The sequence below is a fragment of the Pelodiscus sinensis genome, chromosome 2, assembly GCF_049634645.1.
Source record: "Pelodiscus sinensis isolate JC-2024 chromosome 2, ASM4963464v1, whole genome shotgun sequence".
NCBI lineage: Eukaryota > Metazoa > Chordata > Testudines > Trionychidae > Pelodiscus > Pelodiscus sinensis.
The window spans coordinates 21,502,791-21,522,547 of NC_134712.1; the positions used below are offsets into that span (position 1 = coordinate 21,502,791).

Consider the following 19,757-nt stretch of genomic DNA (forward strand, 5'->3'; position numbering starts at 1 on the left):
GTTAGCAATCACCTGTTCGCAAGCTCCTTGGTCGCTTGCCCACTGCCTTATAAAGCCCCTCCCCCTACCAAGGCTCAGCCAATCAGCAGAGGCTTCTACAATTCAAACTTTAATTAGAAGCCAACAGTTTCCACCTGCCAATCACAGCCCCCTACCAATCACAGCACAAACTCTATCAAGGGGAGGGGGGAAGGGAGGGAAAAAAAAAAAAAAAAAAACCTCACTCAAACACAGGGGAAAATAAATAAATAAATAAATAAACAAACAAACAGACAAAAAAGAACACACACAACCCTCACTCACAAACACAAGCTCAGCATACAGCAAGAAAGCCCCAAGCACAACACCCACTTCTCCCAAGACTCCTGTATCTACTTCTCCTCTACCTGGAGAACTCCCCCTCTAAAGCCTCACTCAAACAGGGGGGGAGGAGGGAAAAAAAAAAAAAAAAAAAAAAAAAACCCACAAACCACCACACACCAAACAAACACAAGCTCTGCACACACTGAGAAAGCCCCAATAACAAAACACACTTCCCTCAAGAGTCCTGTATCTGCTTCTCCTTCACCTGGAGAACTCCCTCTCAAAACTCCCTGTTCGCAAGCTCCTTGGTCGCTTGCCCACTGCCTTATAAAGCCCCTCCCCCTACCAAGGCTCAGCCAATCAGCAGAGGCTTCTACAATTCAAACTTTAATTAGAAGCCAACAGTTTCCACCTGCCAATCACAGCCCCCTACCAATCACAGCACAAACTCTATCAAGGGGAGGGGGGAAGGGAGGGAAAAAAAAAAAAAAAAAAAAAAAACCTCACTCAAACACAGGGGAAAATAAATAAATAAATAAATAAACAAACAAACAGACAAAAAAGAACACACACAACCCTCACTCACAAACACAAGCTCAGCATACAGCAAGAAAGCCCCAAGCACAACACCCACTTCTCCCAAGACTCCTGTATCTACTTCTCCTCTACCTGGAGAACTCCCCCTCTAAAGCCTCACTCAAACAGGGGGGGAGGAGGGAAAAAAAAAAAAAAAAAAAAAAAAAAACCCACAAACCACCACACACCAAACAAACACAAGCTCTGCACACACTGAGAAAGCCCCAATAACAAAACACACTTCCCTCAAGAGTCCTGTATCTGCTTCTCCTTCACCTGGAGAACTCCCTCTCAAAACTCCCTGTTAGCAATCACCTGTTCGCAAGCTCCTTGGTCACTTGCCCACTGCCTTATAAAGCCCCTCCCCCTACCAAGGCTCAGCCAATCAGCAGAGGCTTCTACAATTCAAACTTTAATTAGAAGCCAACAGTTTCCACCTGCCAATCACAGCCCCCTACCAATCACAGCACAAACTCTATCAAGGGGAGGGGGGAAGGGAGGGAAAAAAAAAAAAAAAAAAAAAAAACCTCACTCAAACACAGGGGAAAATAAATAAATAAATAAATAAACAAACAAACAGACAAAAAAGAACACACACAACCCTCACTCACAAACACAAGCTCAGCATACAGCAAGAAAGCCCCAAGCACAACACCCACTTCTCCCAAGACTCCTGTATCTACTTCTCCTCTACCTGGAGAACTCCCCCTCTAAAGCCTCACTCAAACAGGGGGGGAGGAGGGAAAAAAAAAAAAAAAAAAAACCCACAAACCACCACACACCAAACAAACACAAGCTCTGCACACACTGAGAAAGCCCCAATAACAAAACACACTTCCCTCAAGAGTCCTGTATCTGCTTCTCCTTCACCTGGAGAACTCCCACCTGGCATTGGCCACTGACGGATACTGAACAGATAGATCTTTGGTCTGATCCATTATGGCCATTCTTAAGTTCTTATTCCCTGGCAGCCTCAAACAAGGAGAGGGACTCCTCTGTGCTAGGCACTGTACACACAGAAATAGAAAAGACTGCCCTTTCATGAAAGAGCATACAGCAGTGAGATTGTAACCAGGAAGTACACAGCTTGGCTCTCTGACCTCAGGCAATGAATTTACAAAGATGGGTCTTAGGTGAGGAAATCTTATTATTTGTATTCTAAACAGAATGCAATATGACGTCACAGAGGCCTTAACTATAGAAGCCCACAGTGCCATTTTCACTATCTCTTTTCACAACGAGGCCACGTTTTAACTTATTTGGTTTTTAATGGGGGAGGGCATTAAAAGTGGCTCACCAAGTTATCTGAAAAATGTGTATGCATGTGCACACAGTACACCACCAAACAGTATCAAAGGCCTTGAGAGCTCAGCCCAGATTAAAAGCAGTTGTTGCTAGTAACGTTTTTGGCACAGTTCCCATGATCAGTGTGGCGAGGAAATTGCTCCTTTGCCTGCAAACTATGTTAAACTGTACTTTGAAACGGCAGGTGGTCACCCACATCATGGTTTGTGGGGAATCGTTCTCAAGAAAAAGTATCCACCTCCATGCTAGTCAGGGAAACCATAACAGAAAGCTGCTAGCAAGGACTTTTGTTTGATATGGTTCTAGCTAACACATCCCATTCTGTGTGAACAGGTTCTATACCAGGGGTGGGGACCCTTTTTTGGGGTCAGGGGCCACTGACCCACAGAAAAATCAGTTGGGGGCTGCATGTAAGTGAGAAGCAAAAAAACTCAAAACAAACCCTCACTGATGTGGCCCCCAACTGACAAGGAGAAAGACACTTCCCCACATACTCCTTGTATACCAGAGCCTAGAGCAGCAGTTCCCAACTTTTTCCAGCTGGAGACCCATTATGACAAATCAGGAAGACTTGGTGTCCCAGGCAATTCAAAAATGGGGGGAGGAGGGAGACACTTGATGACCCTTCTGAAGTGTAATGGTGACCCATATTTGGGTCCTGACCCATAGGTTGGCAAACCCTGGCCTATAGGGACCCAGCCTAGTAGATTTTGTGTGCTCCAGCCCTGTGGGGATCACCAGGGGGCTGGCGTGCCAGCGCAGGTTTCTCAGTGCTGGGGAGGCCCTGATCCTTGGGGCCAGATCAATTAAGCCAGGGGCCGCATCCGGCCCCTGGGTGTTAGGTTCCCTACCCGGGTCTATCCAGAGCATTGAGGACATTTGTTATTTCCCAAGAAATCTGAATCAGTGTGGCTGACTCCTGCTTAACGGTGATTTCAAATTCACAATGGAACTTAGGCTACTTTATATAGGAGCAAGTAGTGGGTTTTTTATTTCTTTGTTGCACTATTTCATTTAATTGAATTTTATTCTGCAGGGTATATAATAAGAATTTGGATCAATGTAGGGAACGTAGTGATACTGGAAAAAAGGGAATTGCCTAGCCTTTACCAATACATTCTAGTCTCCATCAGGGTTTTATGCTGGGTGTCATATCACCAGCAACAGTGCTTGCTGGAACATTGCATTAGACTGGTGGCTGTGGGACCTGAAAGACAGCAAGGTATGTTTTAAATAACAAATGAATGTCCCTTCTAACTTTGCCATCCTGCATCTGGCGCTCCCTTTGAAGTTTCAAGCATGAGACAGGGTCTAACCCTGTAAGTCTCCTTTAAGGATCAGTATTTCAAAGGAGCAATAACAACTAACCTCACCAGAGGTGAAATCCTTAAGGCGATTACTGTTAAATTAAAAAACAGTAAAGGTAAGTTTAGTTTATATCTCGCTGGTTTCCTTTTAGCTCATTTTCTTTGTTGTTAGGGAACTTAGTATAGTTAGGGTACCTCTACACAGTGGGGCTAAAGTCGAATTGAGCTACACACCTTCAGCTATGTCATTTGCATAACTTAAGTCGAAGTAGCTTAACTCGGCTTTTGGTGTTGTCTACACAGCAGGAAGTGAAAGGAAGAACACTCTCTCTTCGACGTCTCTTACGCCTTGTGAAATGAGGGTGACCATGAGTCAGAGTAAGAAGTCCTCCAGCTCGACGTTATTTTGAAATAAAGGCTTGTAGTGTAGACATGCTCTTTGTTATTTCAGAATAATGTCAGTTATTCCAAAATAACACTGCTGTGTAGATGTACCCTTAGTCACTTAGGGTACATCTACACTGCAGAGGAAGATTGAAGCTGCTGTTGGCAATCTTCCAGGGTTCAAATTAGCGGTTGGGTTAAGACAGCTAATGCAAATTGAGAGGGATGCTCCTGTCGATTCTGGTAACCCTCATTTCACGACGAGTAAGGGAAGTCGAAGGAAGAGTGTTTTTCCTTCGACATCCTGCTGTGTAGACAACGCCAAAAGCCAAGTTAAGCTACTTTGACTTCAGCTATGCAGTTAATGTAGCTGAAGTTGCATAGCTTAATTCAACTTTGTCCCACCGTGAAAACGTGCCCTCTGTTGCCCTGATTTTTTGGGAGCAAACATAACATTTTCCCTCCCGTTTTTCTAGGCTTCTTGAAGTCCATTCACCTGATGCCAAGCACACCGTGGTTCTAAGGAGTAAGGATTCAGCCACAGCCCAAGCTTGGTTCAATGCGATCCACTCCAGTGTTAGTGATCTTATTCCCAGGGTGATTGCAGAGGTGAAAGATCAACTGGGTAAAACTGGGATTGCTGGAAGTCGCGAGATTAGGCATCTAGGCTGGCTTGCAGAAAAGGTAATGAATGTATCTTCTTTTTCTTTTCCAAGCTTTCTGTGTATCTGTAAGAAGAGGCTGAACCAGATATTTGTGACCTTTGTGCCTGCTGTGACCTGTGGTATCTTATCTAACTCAGTGTTCCCAGACTCTCTGCTTTGGCCTACCATTTAGTAACCAGATCCTCTGAGGGACCTGCCTCCCATTCCAACCTTTCTGTCTCCCACTGCTTGGATCTCAATGTAAACCTCCGCATTCACCATGAAGGCCTTTGGTGGTCCATGGGCCAGAGTTTGAGAACCATTGATGTAGTCGGAAGAAAATCCAGGCATGCACAGGAATAGTCCAACATTATTTCCGTGCCAGAAATCCAGACATCTGCTTTACATTCTAACAGCTTGTGGGCTCTGACTGGTTCCACTCACAGTGCTGGGATACAGTTTACCGTGTCCTTAAAAGACACACAGTTTCCGCCGAAACACATGTGGTGTATTACTTCTTCGAAATTTTCAGTCTCAAAGGGGTAGCTGTGTTAGTCTGTAACTTTAAAAACAACAAATAGTCCTGTAGCACCGTAGAGACTAACAAAAATAAATATATATGGTATCGTGAGCTTTCATGGGCAAAACCCATTTCCTCAGATGAGCAGTGTGGAGAGAAAAGGGAAAACAGAAAAAAAAAAGGAGAAGGGGAAAAAGTATCTCTCAGTTGTAGTGCCAGTGCTAATGAGGCTGATTGAGTTGGCTGGGAAGTGTCCCATGCATAGCTTTTGATGTCAGTTGGGAGTTGAATGTAAAACCTGCTTTCCTTACATTCAGCACAGGTACTTTTCCTCCTTCCCTTCTTTTTCTGTTATAAATTATAAATCCTCATTAATGTTAATTTTAACATTGAAATGTACAGGTAGCAGCTCTGGGCTCCTCAGAGAAGCCTTTCTTTTCCCCACTCATTTTTATAAGATCTTAGAACACAGAATATGATAGGCTAATCCTTGTTTCCAAATTATCTCTCAGAAGTAGAGGCAAACTCCCAATAGTTACTGAGTGGCTATGTCTATACTGCACCCGTTTTGCGCAAGAAACATGCAAATGAGGCTAAGCGTGGAATATTGCTGAACCTCATTTACATAATGAATTAGTGCCAGCTTTTTGTGCAAGAGGCTTTTGTGCAAGAGCCGTTCTTCTGGAAAAAAATGCGGAAGAACAGTTCTTCCGCAAGAGGGGGGTTTTGTGCAAAAAGCGGGCACTCCTTAATTATGCAAATGAAACTTGGCGATATTCCACACTTAGCCTTATTTGCATATTTCTTACGCAAAACGTGCAGTATAGATATAGCCAAGCATGAAAAGTTTAATGACATCTCTGAGTATGTAGCCCTTGTTTGAAGGCATGCACGTATATATGCTAAGGTGGTATTTTTTGGAACAGGAGTTTGTCTCTGAACCCTAGGTGAATGTAGCTGTTCTGTATTAAATTTATATAGAGGTAGGCCTAAAGTAATCATGCGTGTTAAAGATAAGCAGGTTAAAAGGTCACTTCAAAGCACTGTATCTTGCATGTTCCCAGAGCACTTTGCAGAATGCCGTTCCTTATTTAAAGGTTTGTGATTAACATCATCACATTGTAGGATTAAAATAAAGGGGAGTTGTGAAATTATAAACAGTTCCACTGCAGTACTGCAGGTGTACAGTACAGCAATCTGTGGAAGGACAAGCATTTTAAATAAAGAAGAAGTGAGCTCAATTGCAACATGGGCTCTGGGAGGAGCAGCCCTTCAACCCTAAGTCAGGGGTTTTCCTCCAGTTTCAAGTCATCACGCTCTTTGCTTCAGACAAGGACAATCCATGACCCCATCAGTCACTAATTTCTGCAGTTTGTCTCCTTGAAGAGACTGAATAGGTTATCAGTCAGGCTTCGTCTACACTGCAGGGTTTTTGCGCAAGAAGCCTTTTGCGGAAGGGTTCTAGTGCAAAAACTTCTTGCACAAAACCTCATCCAGACCTCAAAGCGCATTGCAAAAGTGATGAGCTTTTGCTCAAGAGAGTGTCCACACTGCATGGACACTCTTACGCAAGAAAGCTCTGATGGCCATTCACAGGATGGCTTTTTCCCATAGGGGGTTCTTGCGCAAATTCCTCCCCCCTCCGCCCCTCCCCATCCGCCCAGAGCATCCACACTTGCCTTTTTGTACAAGAGCTGTAGCGCAAAAAGGAGTTATTTCTCATGGGGAGAGGAATAGCTCTACCACAAAAAGCCTTCTCTTCTGCCGTTTTTTGCGCAAAAGTGTCCGTTTTTGCGCAAAAACCTTGTAGTGTAGACGTAGTCTCAGACAGTGGGTCTCTGATCAAAGTGTAGCTTCAAAAAGATGGATTTGTGGATCATTTGTATCCCTCATCCCCAAGAATGTCTTCTAGGAAATCCACTTCACATGTAGTGTACCTAAAATGTCCTTGGAAGTTCCCTATCTCTCTCAGAGAGTGTGTTAATTCTGCCTTCCTCTTAAAGAAATTCTGTATAATCCCACAATCGTACACAACATTCTGCAAATACGATGGTTTCCCCCACAACTTAAACTTAATTTCATAAGGTTTATCTAGGATATTGTCATATCTGTCACATCCATAATTGTGTTTCCTCCACTCAGAATGCTTTTTCCTCTACCACCACAGGGTAAAATGTAGATTCTTCCAGCAGGGTTTAGCACGCATGCCAGAACCTTAGGCTATGTCTATACTGCAAGCCTCTTGCAGAAGAGCAAATGCAAATGGAGCACTTATTCGCATATGCAGCGTTCTCATTTGCGGAAGAGCAAATGCAAACGGAGCGCTTATTTGCGTATGCAGCGCTCTCAGTTGCATTTCCTCTTCCTTTCCCTTTTGTGCAAGAGGTTTTTGCACAAAAAAAGTGCTGTGTAGACGGCGCCTTTTTGCACAAAAACCTCATGCGCAAAAGGGAAAGGAAGAGGAAATGCAAATGAGAGCGCTGCATATGCGAATGAGTGCTCCATTTGCATTTGCTCTTCCGCTTGCAGTATAGACTTACCCTAGGAACCCATCCCTCTCTAAGGCTAACAAGAGTTCTTGCCTAGTTAGAGCTTTATTGACTAAGACCCTGGTGTAATGTACTGGTACCTGCCAGATGTGCTTAAGATGATGGCCTTTGCATGCAGTCCATAGTTGCAGCTTTTTGATGATGTTTTGGTTCAGACCTGGTGGAACGAGTTGCAATAATCCAGTCTTGCATGTGTCCCTGTTGCTAGGTTTGCACTAGATGGAGATGAGTGATTTTCTTTTCCACTAGCAGTTAGCATAAGTCTCTCAGCTCTTCAAGAGACTGATGTTATTCATTGTATGCAGCTGCCATTCACAGTCTCATGGTCGAAGACATTTTCTATGTTTATGCCAAAAATTCCATCTCCTGATAAAGCAAGAATTGCATGAAAAATGGTTTGGCATAGAAGGGGTTAGTTGGCAAAGAGATTTAGATAGTTACAAAAATCTGAAGATACCATCTCTGGAAGAAGGATATGAGCTTGGGCAAGAGAACATTTATTGTTTTAGCAATCAGATTAAGCAGTGTCACTCAGAAGATGTGAAGTGAGCTCCATCCAAAATGAAGGGGACTGGAAGCTCAATCCTGCTCTGTTAAAGTCAATGGGAGTTTTGCCACTGAAAATTGAATGACAAGAATGTCAGACCCTATGCGGGGAGATAAGGAGACTGGAGAGGCCAGGGTTGCATGTGTATGTGTACATTGGTCCCATCTGCTTGACAGGGGTCACCTTTTCTTACCTGTGTTCCTGAGTGGTACTCTCATGTCAATCATGCAAGAAAAGTGCTTATGGCAGTCTGATGCAGTGTGGGAAGAACAGAACAGTGGGATATGAGGCAAAATTCAGCTCTGGAGCTATACCATGTGGTATACAGTTTAACAGTTTGTATCTCAGCAAATACTGAACAAAATTTCCTGGGAAAAAGCCTTGCCTGTGGTTAAACCAGCACATCTATACAGCTATGTCAGAAAACAGTGCTTTTAGCAAAATAGCTTATTCTGGTTTGGCAAGCAAAATCAGCTACACCAGCAATCACATTCCATCCTTTCCCCCCTCCCTCCCAGCATAAAAGCATCTATACCAGGGCTTTTATTGGCACAGCAAATTCTTTTAAAAAAAATCACACCTCTTATCACCGTATGATTATGGCAAAACTTATAAATGCAGACCCAGCCCAGGAAAATGCTGTTCTACAGCCTGGAGGCATCAGACATCAAAAGCTTCTTGCAAACTACAGAAGTGATTAATACTTCTCAGAGAAGAAGTCTTAAGAATTCTTTATCAGAACATGCATTAGCAACTTAAATGTAAGCATTGCTAGCAGGTCCCTGATAATATTAATAATTTTTTAAATTAAAAAAAAAAGGAGAAGCTTCACTGCAGTACTTGGAACATGTTAGCATAACTCCGCCTAGAAGACAGACAGATTATTGTTGTCAAAATCCAGTGGATTGATGTGAGAGGAGAACATTGCTAAATGAGGGAGAGGATAAAGAAAACATCACCTCGCTCTCCAAGTGAATTGGAATTACTTCTCATTGCATGATATCTCTAAAACGAAAAGTGTGCTAATATATTCTAGAATGTTCAGACTAATCTGCAGTCAGATAACCATATCATTGTACTGGAATTAAGGTATGTGAGATGTCATTTATTGCAGCTGTCTCTTTCAATATTGGATTGGATATTGCTGTGTTGTTATCTGCTTTCCTGTTTTCTCTTATCCGTTAGAGTGAAGCATAACACTTTGGTTGTGAAACGTGCAAGCTGTCCAAACAAGATTTAGTCATATGTTACAAAATTTGCTTTGAGCCCATTTTTGAACTTCAAATGAAAGCATTCCCATATTCCCATTTGCTTTGCATTTATTTACACTCTGGCTAATGAAACAACCAGGCAGCAGCAGAGTCAAATTTCTCCTTTACTTATGGATTGCGGTCATGGATTTTCAGTATTGACATGGTAGATTTTAATGAACAAAAGGGGAGCTTTAGTGAAAATATACCATTTGAGGTCTTAGAATTACCATTATAATAAAAAGCTTAAAACATGTTTTCAATTAAAAACCCTAATATAGTTTAAAACATTTTATCTAATCTAAAATAATCTATTTAGGTACTTTGATTTAACTTCTTTCATGTACTCAGTTTTCCACTGCCAGAGGGGAAAAGCTAAACAACCATTAGAAAAGAAAGTCAAAAAAATGGTGGGGTGGTTATATCCTCAAAAATGTTAACTGATCAATTCATTGAGTTGCTCCATTTTATAGATGGTGTACAAAGGTTAAGGGACTTAACTGAATCATATTAGGAACAGGAGTACATTCAGGAATGAAATCCATGCTCCTGATTCCTAGAGCCCTGAAAATCAGTGGATATCCACAGATGCAGATATTCGTGGATCATTTTTGTGGATTGTGGATTGGATGCAGATACAAATTTTGTATCTGCACAGGGCTCTATTGTGTCTATTCTAGTCACTAGAAAGCATTGTGCTGTTTTTCATATAAGCCAAAGTGACCTTTGATTTCTAATATGCCATAATTTCTCTAAACAACCAGCATGCTTTCTGCCTGGATACATGGTAGGCTGTCTATTTTAGGGTTTTCTATATATCCCATCACTATAACATCTAAGCACTTCTCAAAATTTTTTGCAGAACATGCAAAGTGCACATTTTCACATCTGCTTTTCTTCGTTTTCTGACCTAGGGGACTTGGGTATATTGCTGAATTTGTTTTAATTAACATTTATGTTAATTTATTCTTTTCCATGCATCTAGTGAAACAGTTATCCAAGAGAAAGGTCATGCTATACACTTTTGAAGATGGTTAGTGGATAAACTCCACTTCTAATGACCTCATTGCACTATTGTACAGTTTCCCATTCACCTCAACTATAAAACTCCTTCTTATTTATCTCACAACTGTATTTCCCCAACAAGAAACTGATGTTACATTCTGGCTGGATCATTTACTTTTCAGCATTTGTGTAAGAATAAGGAGAGCTCCGTAGTTCCCTGTTTTGCTTGACATTGTAGCTTATTAACCCCAGAACTTGTTTGTTTGCTGTGTATAACAGCCCTGGATAGTACTCAATTACACGGACTATTTGCATTATCTGGGATTACTACCAGCCTCTGCTTAGGAAAGATATAAATCTGAAGTAGCATTATGATGGGGCTCCCTGTGGCCTCTTGGCTGGGGAAGGCAGTAGTCCTAAGCAGCCATCAGGTGGCATAAGGAGAGGATATGATAGAGGTCTATAAAATCATGAGAGAAAGGTATGGAGAAAATCAATAAAGTTATTTACTTGTTCCCATAACATAAGAACTAGGGGGTCACCAAATGAAATTAATAGGTAACAGGTTTAAAACAAACAAAAAGAAGTTTTTCTTCATGCAGCGCAGAGTCAGCCTGTGAAACTCCTTGCAATAGGATGTTGTGAAGATCAGGATTTTAACATGATGTTCAAAAAAGAACTAGATACATTCATGGAGGATAGGTGCATCGATGGCTATTTGCCAGGATGGGTAGGAATGGGGTCCCTATACTCTGTGGCTACGTCTACACTGGCCCCTTTTCCGAAAGGGGCATGGTAATTTCAGAGATTGTAATAGGGAAATCCGCGGGGGATTTAAATATCCCCGCGGCATTTAAATAAAAATGTCCGCCGCTTTTTTCCGGCTTTTAGAAAAGCCGGAAAAGAGCGTCTACACTGACTTCAGAGTAGGAATAATAAGATCCTCCAGAAAAGGGCGCTTTTTCCGGAGGATCGGGGCCAGTGTAGACGCTCTTTTCTGGCTTTTCTAAAAGCCGGAAAAAAGTGGCAGACATTTTTATTTAAATGCCGCGGGGGATATTTAAATCCCCCGCGGATTTCCCTATTACGACCTCTGAAATTACCATGCCCCTTTCGGAAAAGGGGCCAGTGTAGACGAGCCCTGTTTGTCATAAGCTGTAAATGGATGACAGGAGAGGGATCACCTGTTCTGTTCCCTCCCTCTGGGGTATCTGGTATAGGCCAAAATCGGAAGACAGGATACTGGGTTAGATGGACCTTTGGTCTGACTTAGTATGGCCATTATGTTCTTAAGTTAATTTTTTGCTTTCCAAAGTAGGAGACGTATGATCTTTGGTATGTATCTTGTATGAAAGCATTGGGGCACACAGAATTTGAGGGCACATGTAGTAAAAATTGAAGGCCTGTCTGGCCTTCTGTAGGTCTGCTTAAAGTTGGGAACAACCAAGAATGTATTTTGAAAGAGGAAAGTGTTGCTTGGAGAGAGCATGGCAGCGGAAATGCATGGAGAGAACTGCCAGGATGAAGCTGGGTATCTCTCTGCCTCTGCAGGGCTCCGAGGCTCTGTTTTCCTTTTGCAGAGCCACTTTCCGCTTTTGCGGAAAAACTTGCCAACTGTCTACACTGGCCGCTTGAATTTGCGCAAGAACACTGACGATCTAATGTAAGACTGTCAGTGTTCTTGCGCAAATACTATGCTGCTCCCGTTCGGGAAAAAGCCCTCTTGCACAAATGTATTTGCACAAGAGGGCCAGTGTAGACAGCTAAAAACTGTTTTGCGCAAAAAAGCCCCAATGGCGAAAATGGCGATCAGGGCTTTCTTGCGCAAAACCTCGTCTAGATTGGCACGGACGCTTTTCCGCAAAAAGTGCTTTTGCGCAAAAGCATCCGTGCCAATCTAGATGCTCTTTTCCTCAAATGCTTTTAACGGAAAAACTTTTCAGTTAAAAGCATTTGCGGAAAATCATGCAGTCTAGACGTAGCCAAAGTGTTTTAGAGATGGAGTATGCTTGTTGACTGATGAGCATGCATCTAGTTCTAAGCATGGCTCTCCCAATTGGCTACCTTATATAGTTTACTTAATTCTCCAGCCTTATGTAGCAAAGACCCTTAACTGCTGCTTGGCTGAGCTATTTTTGCCTGACTGTACTTGCTTATGCTATTCTTGGTCCACTTTGTGTCAAACATTCATCACAGTGGGGTGTTCCTTGCCTCAGTGGCAGCAAGGGGCACAGCAGATCTTTACTCTGAGCCTGGGTTTCGGACCCACTGACAGGAGAACTTTCCATAAGTAGTTCTCCGCTGCCAGATGGTGCACACAAGAGCTCTTTTTGGAGCAGAGTTTTCGCTGAGTTGTGGTGACATTTTTAATTAAACATTTCTGTTTCTTGATTTGAGAAAGAAAAATCTTAAAGTCAAACTGCTAAACTAAAAAAGTCCCAATTGGCTTTTTGAAGAAAGTGCAGCATCTCCCTCACCCAACCCCCAATGTTGGAAATGTCAGACCAAGAGTTGTCCCCCCGCTCCAATCACCAGAGCAGCTCTTGTGTCACAGGCAGATCTGCCAAATGGTGTATGGGCGATGTCCATGCTAAGACAGAGAAACCACATATCCAACTGGTGTATGGATAGTGTCCGTGCTGAAATAATTGAACAGGCTACAGCAAAACCAGGCTCCCAGCTTGTGTGTCAGTGAAGCCAAGGCCAAGATGGCTAAGGAGTAGGGATTTAAGCGACTAGTCGACTACCCGATAAGCATAAGCTGATCGGACAGTCAAGTAGTCACTAGACTAGTCACTTCCTCTCCCTTTGCTGATTCTATCAGAGAAAGGCAGCAATGGCGGGGAGGGAGAGCAGGTGCACTGGTGCTGGGAGCAGGGCTGGACTGAGGGGTGGGCAAGCCGGGCAGCTACTCGGGGCACCAACCGATGTGGGGCACCTGATGGCAGCTGTAAGGGGCGTGTGGCGTCCCTTACAGCTGCCATCAGGCGTCGTGCTCCCGGCTCCCGCAGCGCCGGCCAGCAGCGCCCTTCCCCCCATAGCCGCGGGGCCCTGCTTGGCCCAGCGTGTGTACCAGCAGCGGTGGCTGGGCTGGGCAGCGCATGTGCCATGTGCCCCGGGGGTGGGCCCCGGGCTGCACGCCAGCGGCCGTGGCTGGCCCGCGCTCCCTTGGGGGGTGGGCCTGCGCCCCATCGGCGGGCCCATGCATGCACCGCACGCCCGGACCCGGGGCGCCAAAATAGCTCGGGCTGGCCCTGAATGGAAGTAGCCGGCTTAAAAGCTGGTTACCCTCCGCACCGTCTCCATGGGGGGAAGGGAGGCAGAGGTGTCCCTGCTGCTGCGCCTCTCCCTTTGAAATATACAAGAGCTGCAGGAAATTTTATCAACTACTTAATTAATTGATTAGTTGAAATGTAACATCCCTACTAAGGAGGCTGCATGGAAGCTTCCTTCAGTGAGACCAGAACACAATCAGTGGCTTAGAGCCAGGGGTGAGTTCTTCAAAACTTCACTTCCCCCTAAACAAACTCCACCCAGGCACGTAACTCCTAATGCCACCACTTGCAGAGCAAGGAGCAAAGTGTCACTGGAATCTGGGGTAAAGGCAAGTTCCCTCCATACAAACCAGACTAGAAGGAGCCCAGCTCTGATTCCGTTTGGTAGGGATGTTCCCATGGGCACCCAAGCCCACCTATGGGGGGAGAACAAAGAGGGCAGTTGTCCCAGGGCCCAGTGATTCAAAGGGTTTAGGGGCTTCCAGCTGGTGCCACTGAGACAGCAGTGGTGGCCAGAGCCCTGGGCCCTTTAAATTGCACTCCCGACAGCCTGAGGACTGGCACGGTGTGAAGGGTGGCATTCCTCAACCTCGCCCCTTGCACCCAAGGTCCTGCCCCTCCCAGGAGCACAGTGCTGGATCCCCCCACCTTGCCCAGGGGTCCGCAGAGGCTGTTGTTGCCCCCGTTGGCACCTACAAATTGAAGCAATAGTAGAGACTGCTTTTAAAAACTGACATCAGAAGTGAGGTGTCTGGGCCCATAAAGGTAAGGGACTAATCCAGCTTCCATTGATGTAAATGGAACTCTGACTATTCAGCTTTAGTGGGCATTGGATAAGGGCCCCGCCAACCCTCCCACAGTACATAGCAGTTACTGCTCATATGCTGTCTCTAGTTAACGGCACATGTTATGTAGGTGTAAACAAGTGGGCCTGCCAAGCATTCTCCCAGAAGCAATCTACATGCTTTGTCCTTCACAGGCATTGTGCCTCCCTCTACCTCTACACGGGTCAGGTGCTACCATTGCTAGTGCCCATCTCCCAGTACTGCATTGGCTGTCAGAGCGATTTCAGTCCAAAGCATCTGTTTTGCCAAAGAGTTAGCATGGAAAATAAACACAGATTTTTCTAAAAATACCCTGAAAAGCAACTAAGTTCTGACTCAGTTTGCTTTGCTGGAGTGATTGGATTGACCTTTAGGAAAATATGAGAGTAAAAAATATAATGGTGAGGGAAAAGTTACATGCACTATAATTTTCAACATGACAAGACATTAATTCAATGCAGACTCTACAAAATCAGTCTAATTTTAGCCAGCAACCTCTGCTTATACAATATTCCCTTTAAGCTATTCAGTCCATGCTTTTACCGTTCTTGCAGCCAGTCGAAAGATACCACAACACTGCTCCCACGACAGCCCTAACAAAAATGTGACATTATTAGACAGTTATACTACAACAAGACTTTGGAGATGGTAGGACATTATTTCTTTCTTACTGCACTACTGCCAGCATGTTCAATGCTTCTGGTCACAATGGAAGGTGAGAACATGGCAGTGCCACATACCCATACAGACAATGTACATCCGTACATTGTGGGATGCTGGTCACAGGAACCTTCTGCTGCAGGAACAATTTAGTTCTGTGTGAGATTCTCATACAAGATGGCAGTTGAAAGGAATCCATTGGTTGAAAAGTTCACTTATAGGGTCCATTCCCAACAATGAAAACTAGTGTAGGCTTATTTTAGTTATTTATTTTATGACTGGCAGACTTACCTGGCAATGCCCAGGTGCCTCCGGGCAGGGTCTTTGGGATGTGTATGTGGGGGGTGAGGTGCTGGGGGCAGGAGGGTGTGAGAAGGAGCTCAGGGCAGGAGGGGAAAAGATCTTCCTCCTGCTTTCCAGGGGCCTGTTTATGCCCACACAGGCCCCCACCAGCCTGCCAAGGGGCTGTTCTCTTCCTCCCAGATCTCCCCAAGGGTACATCTAGACTACCGGCTTTTGTCGACGGAAGTTTTGTCGACAGATACTGTCGACGAAATTTCTGTCGACAAAGAGCGTCCAGACACATTGAGTTCTGTCGACAAAGCAAGCTGCTTTGTCGACAGAACCCTGTAGTCTAGACGCAACCCTACAGGCAATAACACCTTCTGTCGCCAGAACTCTGTCGACAGAAGGCGTTATGCCTCGTAAAATGAGGTTTACCAGCGTCGACAAAACTGCTGAGTTCTGTCGATGTTATGTCGACAGAACTCAGCGGCAGTGTAGACGCTGGTATAGTTTTGTCGACAAAAGTCCACTTTTGTCGACAAAACCCGGTAGTCTAGACACACCCCAAGTCTGCTAGGGGCCTGACAGGGGCTTGTTCTCTCCCTGCAGACTCTCTTCAGCCACCAAGGTTTTTTATTTTCCTCCCCTCTGGCACTGTGGTCCGCAGCAGGGAGGTGGGGAAGGGTTTGGGGCAGGAGGACTACTTACTGATGTGCTAGCAGGCAAGATGGCAGAGCCCCGTTCCTGCTGACCACTCCCTTGGTGGTACAGCTGCTTCCTGTGGATATTGCAGGATAGCTATCCCTTGCAGGCTTGCTGGCCCCAGTGGCCACTTTCATATCGCATTCCTCTGAACAGCAGCCCCTCCCTTTGCATATTATGGACAACAGTCCCTTTCTCAGGGCTTCTGGTTGTCCTACTACAACCAAACCTTGACCTTGCTTTAAGTTAGGGGAAGAGGAAGCTGTATACCAAATTTGTTGGCCCTTGCTCTTCCCATTTAGGAGGAATTTTTGAACAAATGGAGTCGCAGACAGACACATATACAGACAGATGCTATATATAGACAGATAGAAAACACTGACAGAAGTGCTTTAATTCAAGTCCTCCTCCTCCAGACTCTTCAACCCTATTGGCTGATTTCTTGCTGCAAAGTTATCCTGTCTGCTCATTTGGAGTGGTAGTGAATTATGTTAATTCCCCTAAAGTGTCATTACTTTTCTCCCCTCCTGCTTAAATACTCCACTGTTACTGTACTGTAACATAAATAAAGGCTTTAGCAAAAGACTGAAAAACAAATTGATAGTAATGGAGTCTCCTTGTCCTCTCCAAGGGGTTTCCTCTTTTCAGTTTTTAATGAGGGCCATATTAGTTGTCATTCTTACCTTCCCTAATGAATAGTTTGAAAGATAAGCTTTTAATATGTGCAGCATAAATTGTGCCAAACTGCTGACCTTTGCTTTTGATAAGACCTCATTTGAGGCTCACTCCCAAGACCAAACATACTGTTGGATCAATCATGTTGATTTTTGGCTCTGATAGTAACATGCAGCTAATGAGTTGTATGGTGTACACATTAACCTCAGACCTGCCTGGGCGGATGCCAAACACGTAGGAAATTCACACTGGGGCTTCAAAGAGATGAACTGTGTTGGCATCTTAATAGAAGCCGGCAATTAAAAACAGTAGTGCATGTCACCAGTTCGCTGCCTGTGGGAGTAGTATGTAATCGAGGGAGAAAAAACAAGCCATCTTCTGTTTGTTTAAAAAAAAACATCTTAGCATCATAAAGGTGCTTTATGAACTGTGAAATAGAGATTAAAGTCTGAACGTTTAAACAGTAAGGTAATGATTTTACTACCTAAGGGGAAGCTGCTTTGATGAACAGCGACTGAATAAAAAAATGTAAGGCTGTCCAATTACCATACAGTGAGTCTCATGGGATGTCAAAGTATTTTAGAGCAGTGCTATTATTTCCATTTGACAAATGTGTGATAGATAACATATGTATCAAAACGTTACCGCAGGAGGACTTCCCTCTTTATAAGAAAAGGCCATTTTGTTTGGTGGTTGAAGTACTAGAATATTGTCACAACAGCTAGCTTATATGCAAGTGCTTTTTGCTCAATTGTGAGAAATGGTGCTGGATTGAAAGGGGCTGATAACGATCTCATTTTCTGCTATTGTAAATCCAGAGTACTTCCACTGAAGTCAATGAAATGACCTCAAATCTGACCCATTGCGTTCAAACTGTTAGCAACTAATTCTGAAGAAACCAGTTTGCTGAGAGGCAAAGGGCCAAATCCTGCACTCCATATTCAGTCTCTGAGTTCACAGGAATTTCACTTGGTTAAGGGCTCCAGAATTTGGCCCCAATTTAGTATCATTCCAAATTGTTACCCACATGGGCTTGTTAAGAGGCAGCTGGTTAACCATCCTCATAGAGCTATGGCCAAAAATCCCAACATGCACAATCTGTTACTCCCAGCCATCTACCTCTGTGAAAGATTTAAAAAAGAAAACAAACACTGCATGTAAACCACACAAATATGAAGCAAAGAATGTGGGATGAGTACAAGCCTCAAACATCCAGGTGGAGGAGGACATTAGACATGGATAGGTGAAATAAATATGACTCCAGATACCGGACAGCTCCAAACCATCATTTTAATACAACAAAAAATTATGAATAAGGCTGAAAGAAAGTTATTGCTTAAAATAGGAAGTCAGATAGATAGAAAATCCTGAAGCACTAAACAACAAATAGTGCTCTAGGGGTATGTCTACACTACAGAGAAGATTGAAGCTGCTGCTGTCGATCTTCCAGAGTTCAAATTAGTGGGCCTAGTGAATACACGCCAGTTTGAACTGAGCGGAGCACTCTGCGTCCACAAGGAGTAAGGGAAGTTGAAGGGAGCGTGTGCTCCCTTCGACTTCCTGCAGTATGGACAGCACCAAAAGTCGAGTTAAGGAACTTCGACTTCAGCTATGCACTTAACATATCTGAAGTTGCGTATCGTAATTTGACCTTATCCCATAGTGTAGACATTCCCAACTAGGCCTACAGAAAAAATTGTGAGAACAGCTTTTACCCACATGGATAGTGATGATGATCTGTTCTGTTCGTTCTCTTTGTGGAAATTTGGCATTGGCCACTGTTGGAAAACAGGATACTGGGCTAGATGAACCTTTGGTCTGATGCAGTATGGCTTTTCTTATGTTTACATCTTACTAGAGAGACTGTTTTGTGAGTGCTCTTTCTCTTTTCAGTCATCAGATAGCATCCCTATGTGTAGCCTGTTGAGATGTTGCGTATGCAAAGTGTGTTGAAATGTAAGTAAATAATAGATTTTTTTAACCTAAATTTGGGTTTAATAAAAAGCCCTAGTAAAACATGAGTGAAGTGAGACAATCCTGAGGCAAGTGAGATAAAAGTTAGGACCTATCCCTGGGTCATTTTGTAAGCATGTTTTTAGAAGGGCATGTGTGTCAAGAGCAAGAAGAAGTTTTAACAAATGTTTTAAACAAAATAATATTTTGAAATAATGGGCTTTCTATCAATAGTTAGTGGAGTGATATTTATGCAGATATTAATTAGGATGTTTAATGTGAAATAGCCAATGAGAAAGTAGAAAATATTTAATTGTGGCAGTGGAAATACAGATATGGTTAAAGGTAGGCTTCTTGCTAATTTACTAAGGATTTTTATGATTATACCAAGGGCACTATGCTAATTTTAGATTAGCATGCTCATCCACCATCAAGGTACCATTAGATAGGGTTATGTACTGTTCTGCTCATCTAGGGCATGTCTACAATGGGGAGTTACTGCAAAATAATTCTCCTTATTTTGAAATAACAAGGTGAGCATCCACGCTACCAAGCCTGTTATTTCAAAATAACGGGCTTGCTATTTTGAAATAACTCCTGCTTGTGAAGAGGAATAAGCTTATTTCAAAAAAGTTATTTTGGGAGTTATTATTTTGCAATAATTTATTTCGAAAAAACCTGATAGTGTAGACATAGCCATAGGGACTAATTACCTCCAGTGTTCATCTTGGCAAGTGAGTATCAATGCAGCATATGGTTATACTGGAAAGCCTGTCTGCTTTAACTAATTTTATTTAATAAAGGCTTTCATTCTATCACTCATTATGTCATTTCAATCCTTCGTTAATCTGTGACTGCTCCAGAGGCTTGACCCATGAGGAACTCAGTTTGGTTCTATTCCTTATTTTTAAATTATTAATTGGAAATACAGGCAGTCCCCAGGTTCCATGGATCCGACTTACATCGGATCCCTACTTACAAACGGGGTGAGGC

The 19,757-nt window shown here is 43.5% G+C and overlaps 1 protein-coding gene across 1 annotated transcript in view; it reads left to right on the top strand.

The window, feature by feature from the left end:
• Positions 1–19,757, top strand: part of SNTB1 (syntrophin beta 1) — a 214,034-nt gene that overhangs the window by 135,898 nt on the left and 58,379 nt on the right. The window contains exon 3 of the mRNA XM_006137515.4: positions 4,352–4,559. Within this exon, the coding sequence (XP_006137577.2) occupies positions 4,352–4,559 (208 nt within the window). The remainder of the gene's footprint in view (positions 1–4,351; positions 4,560–19,757) is intronic.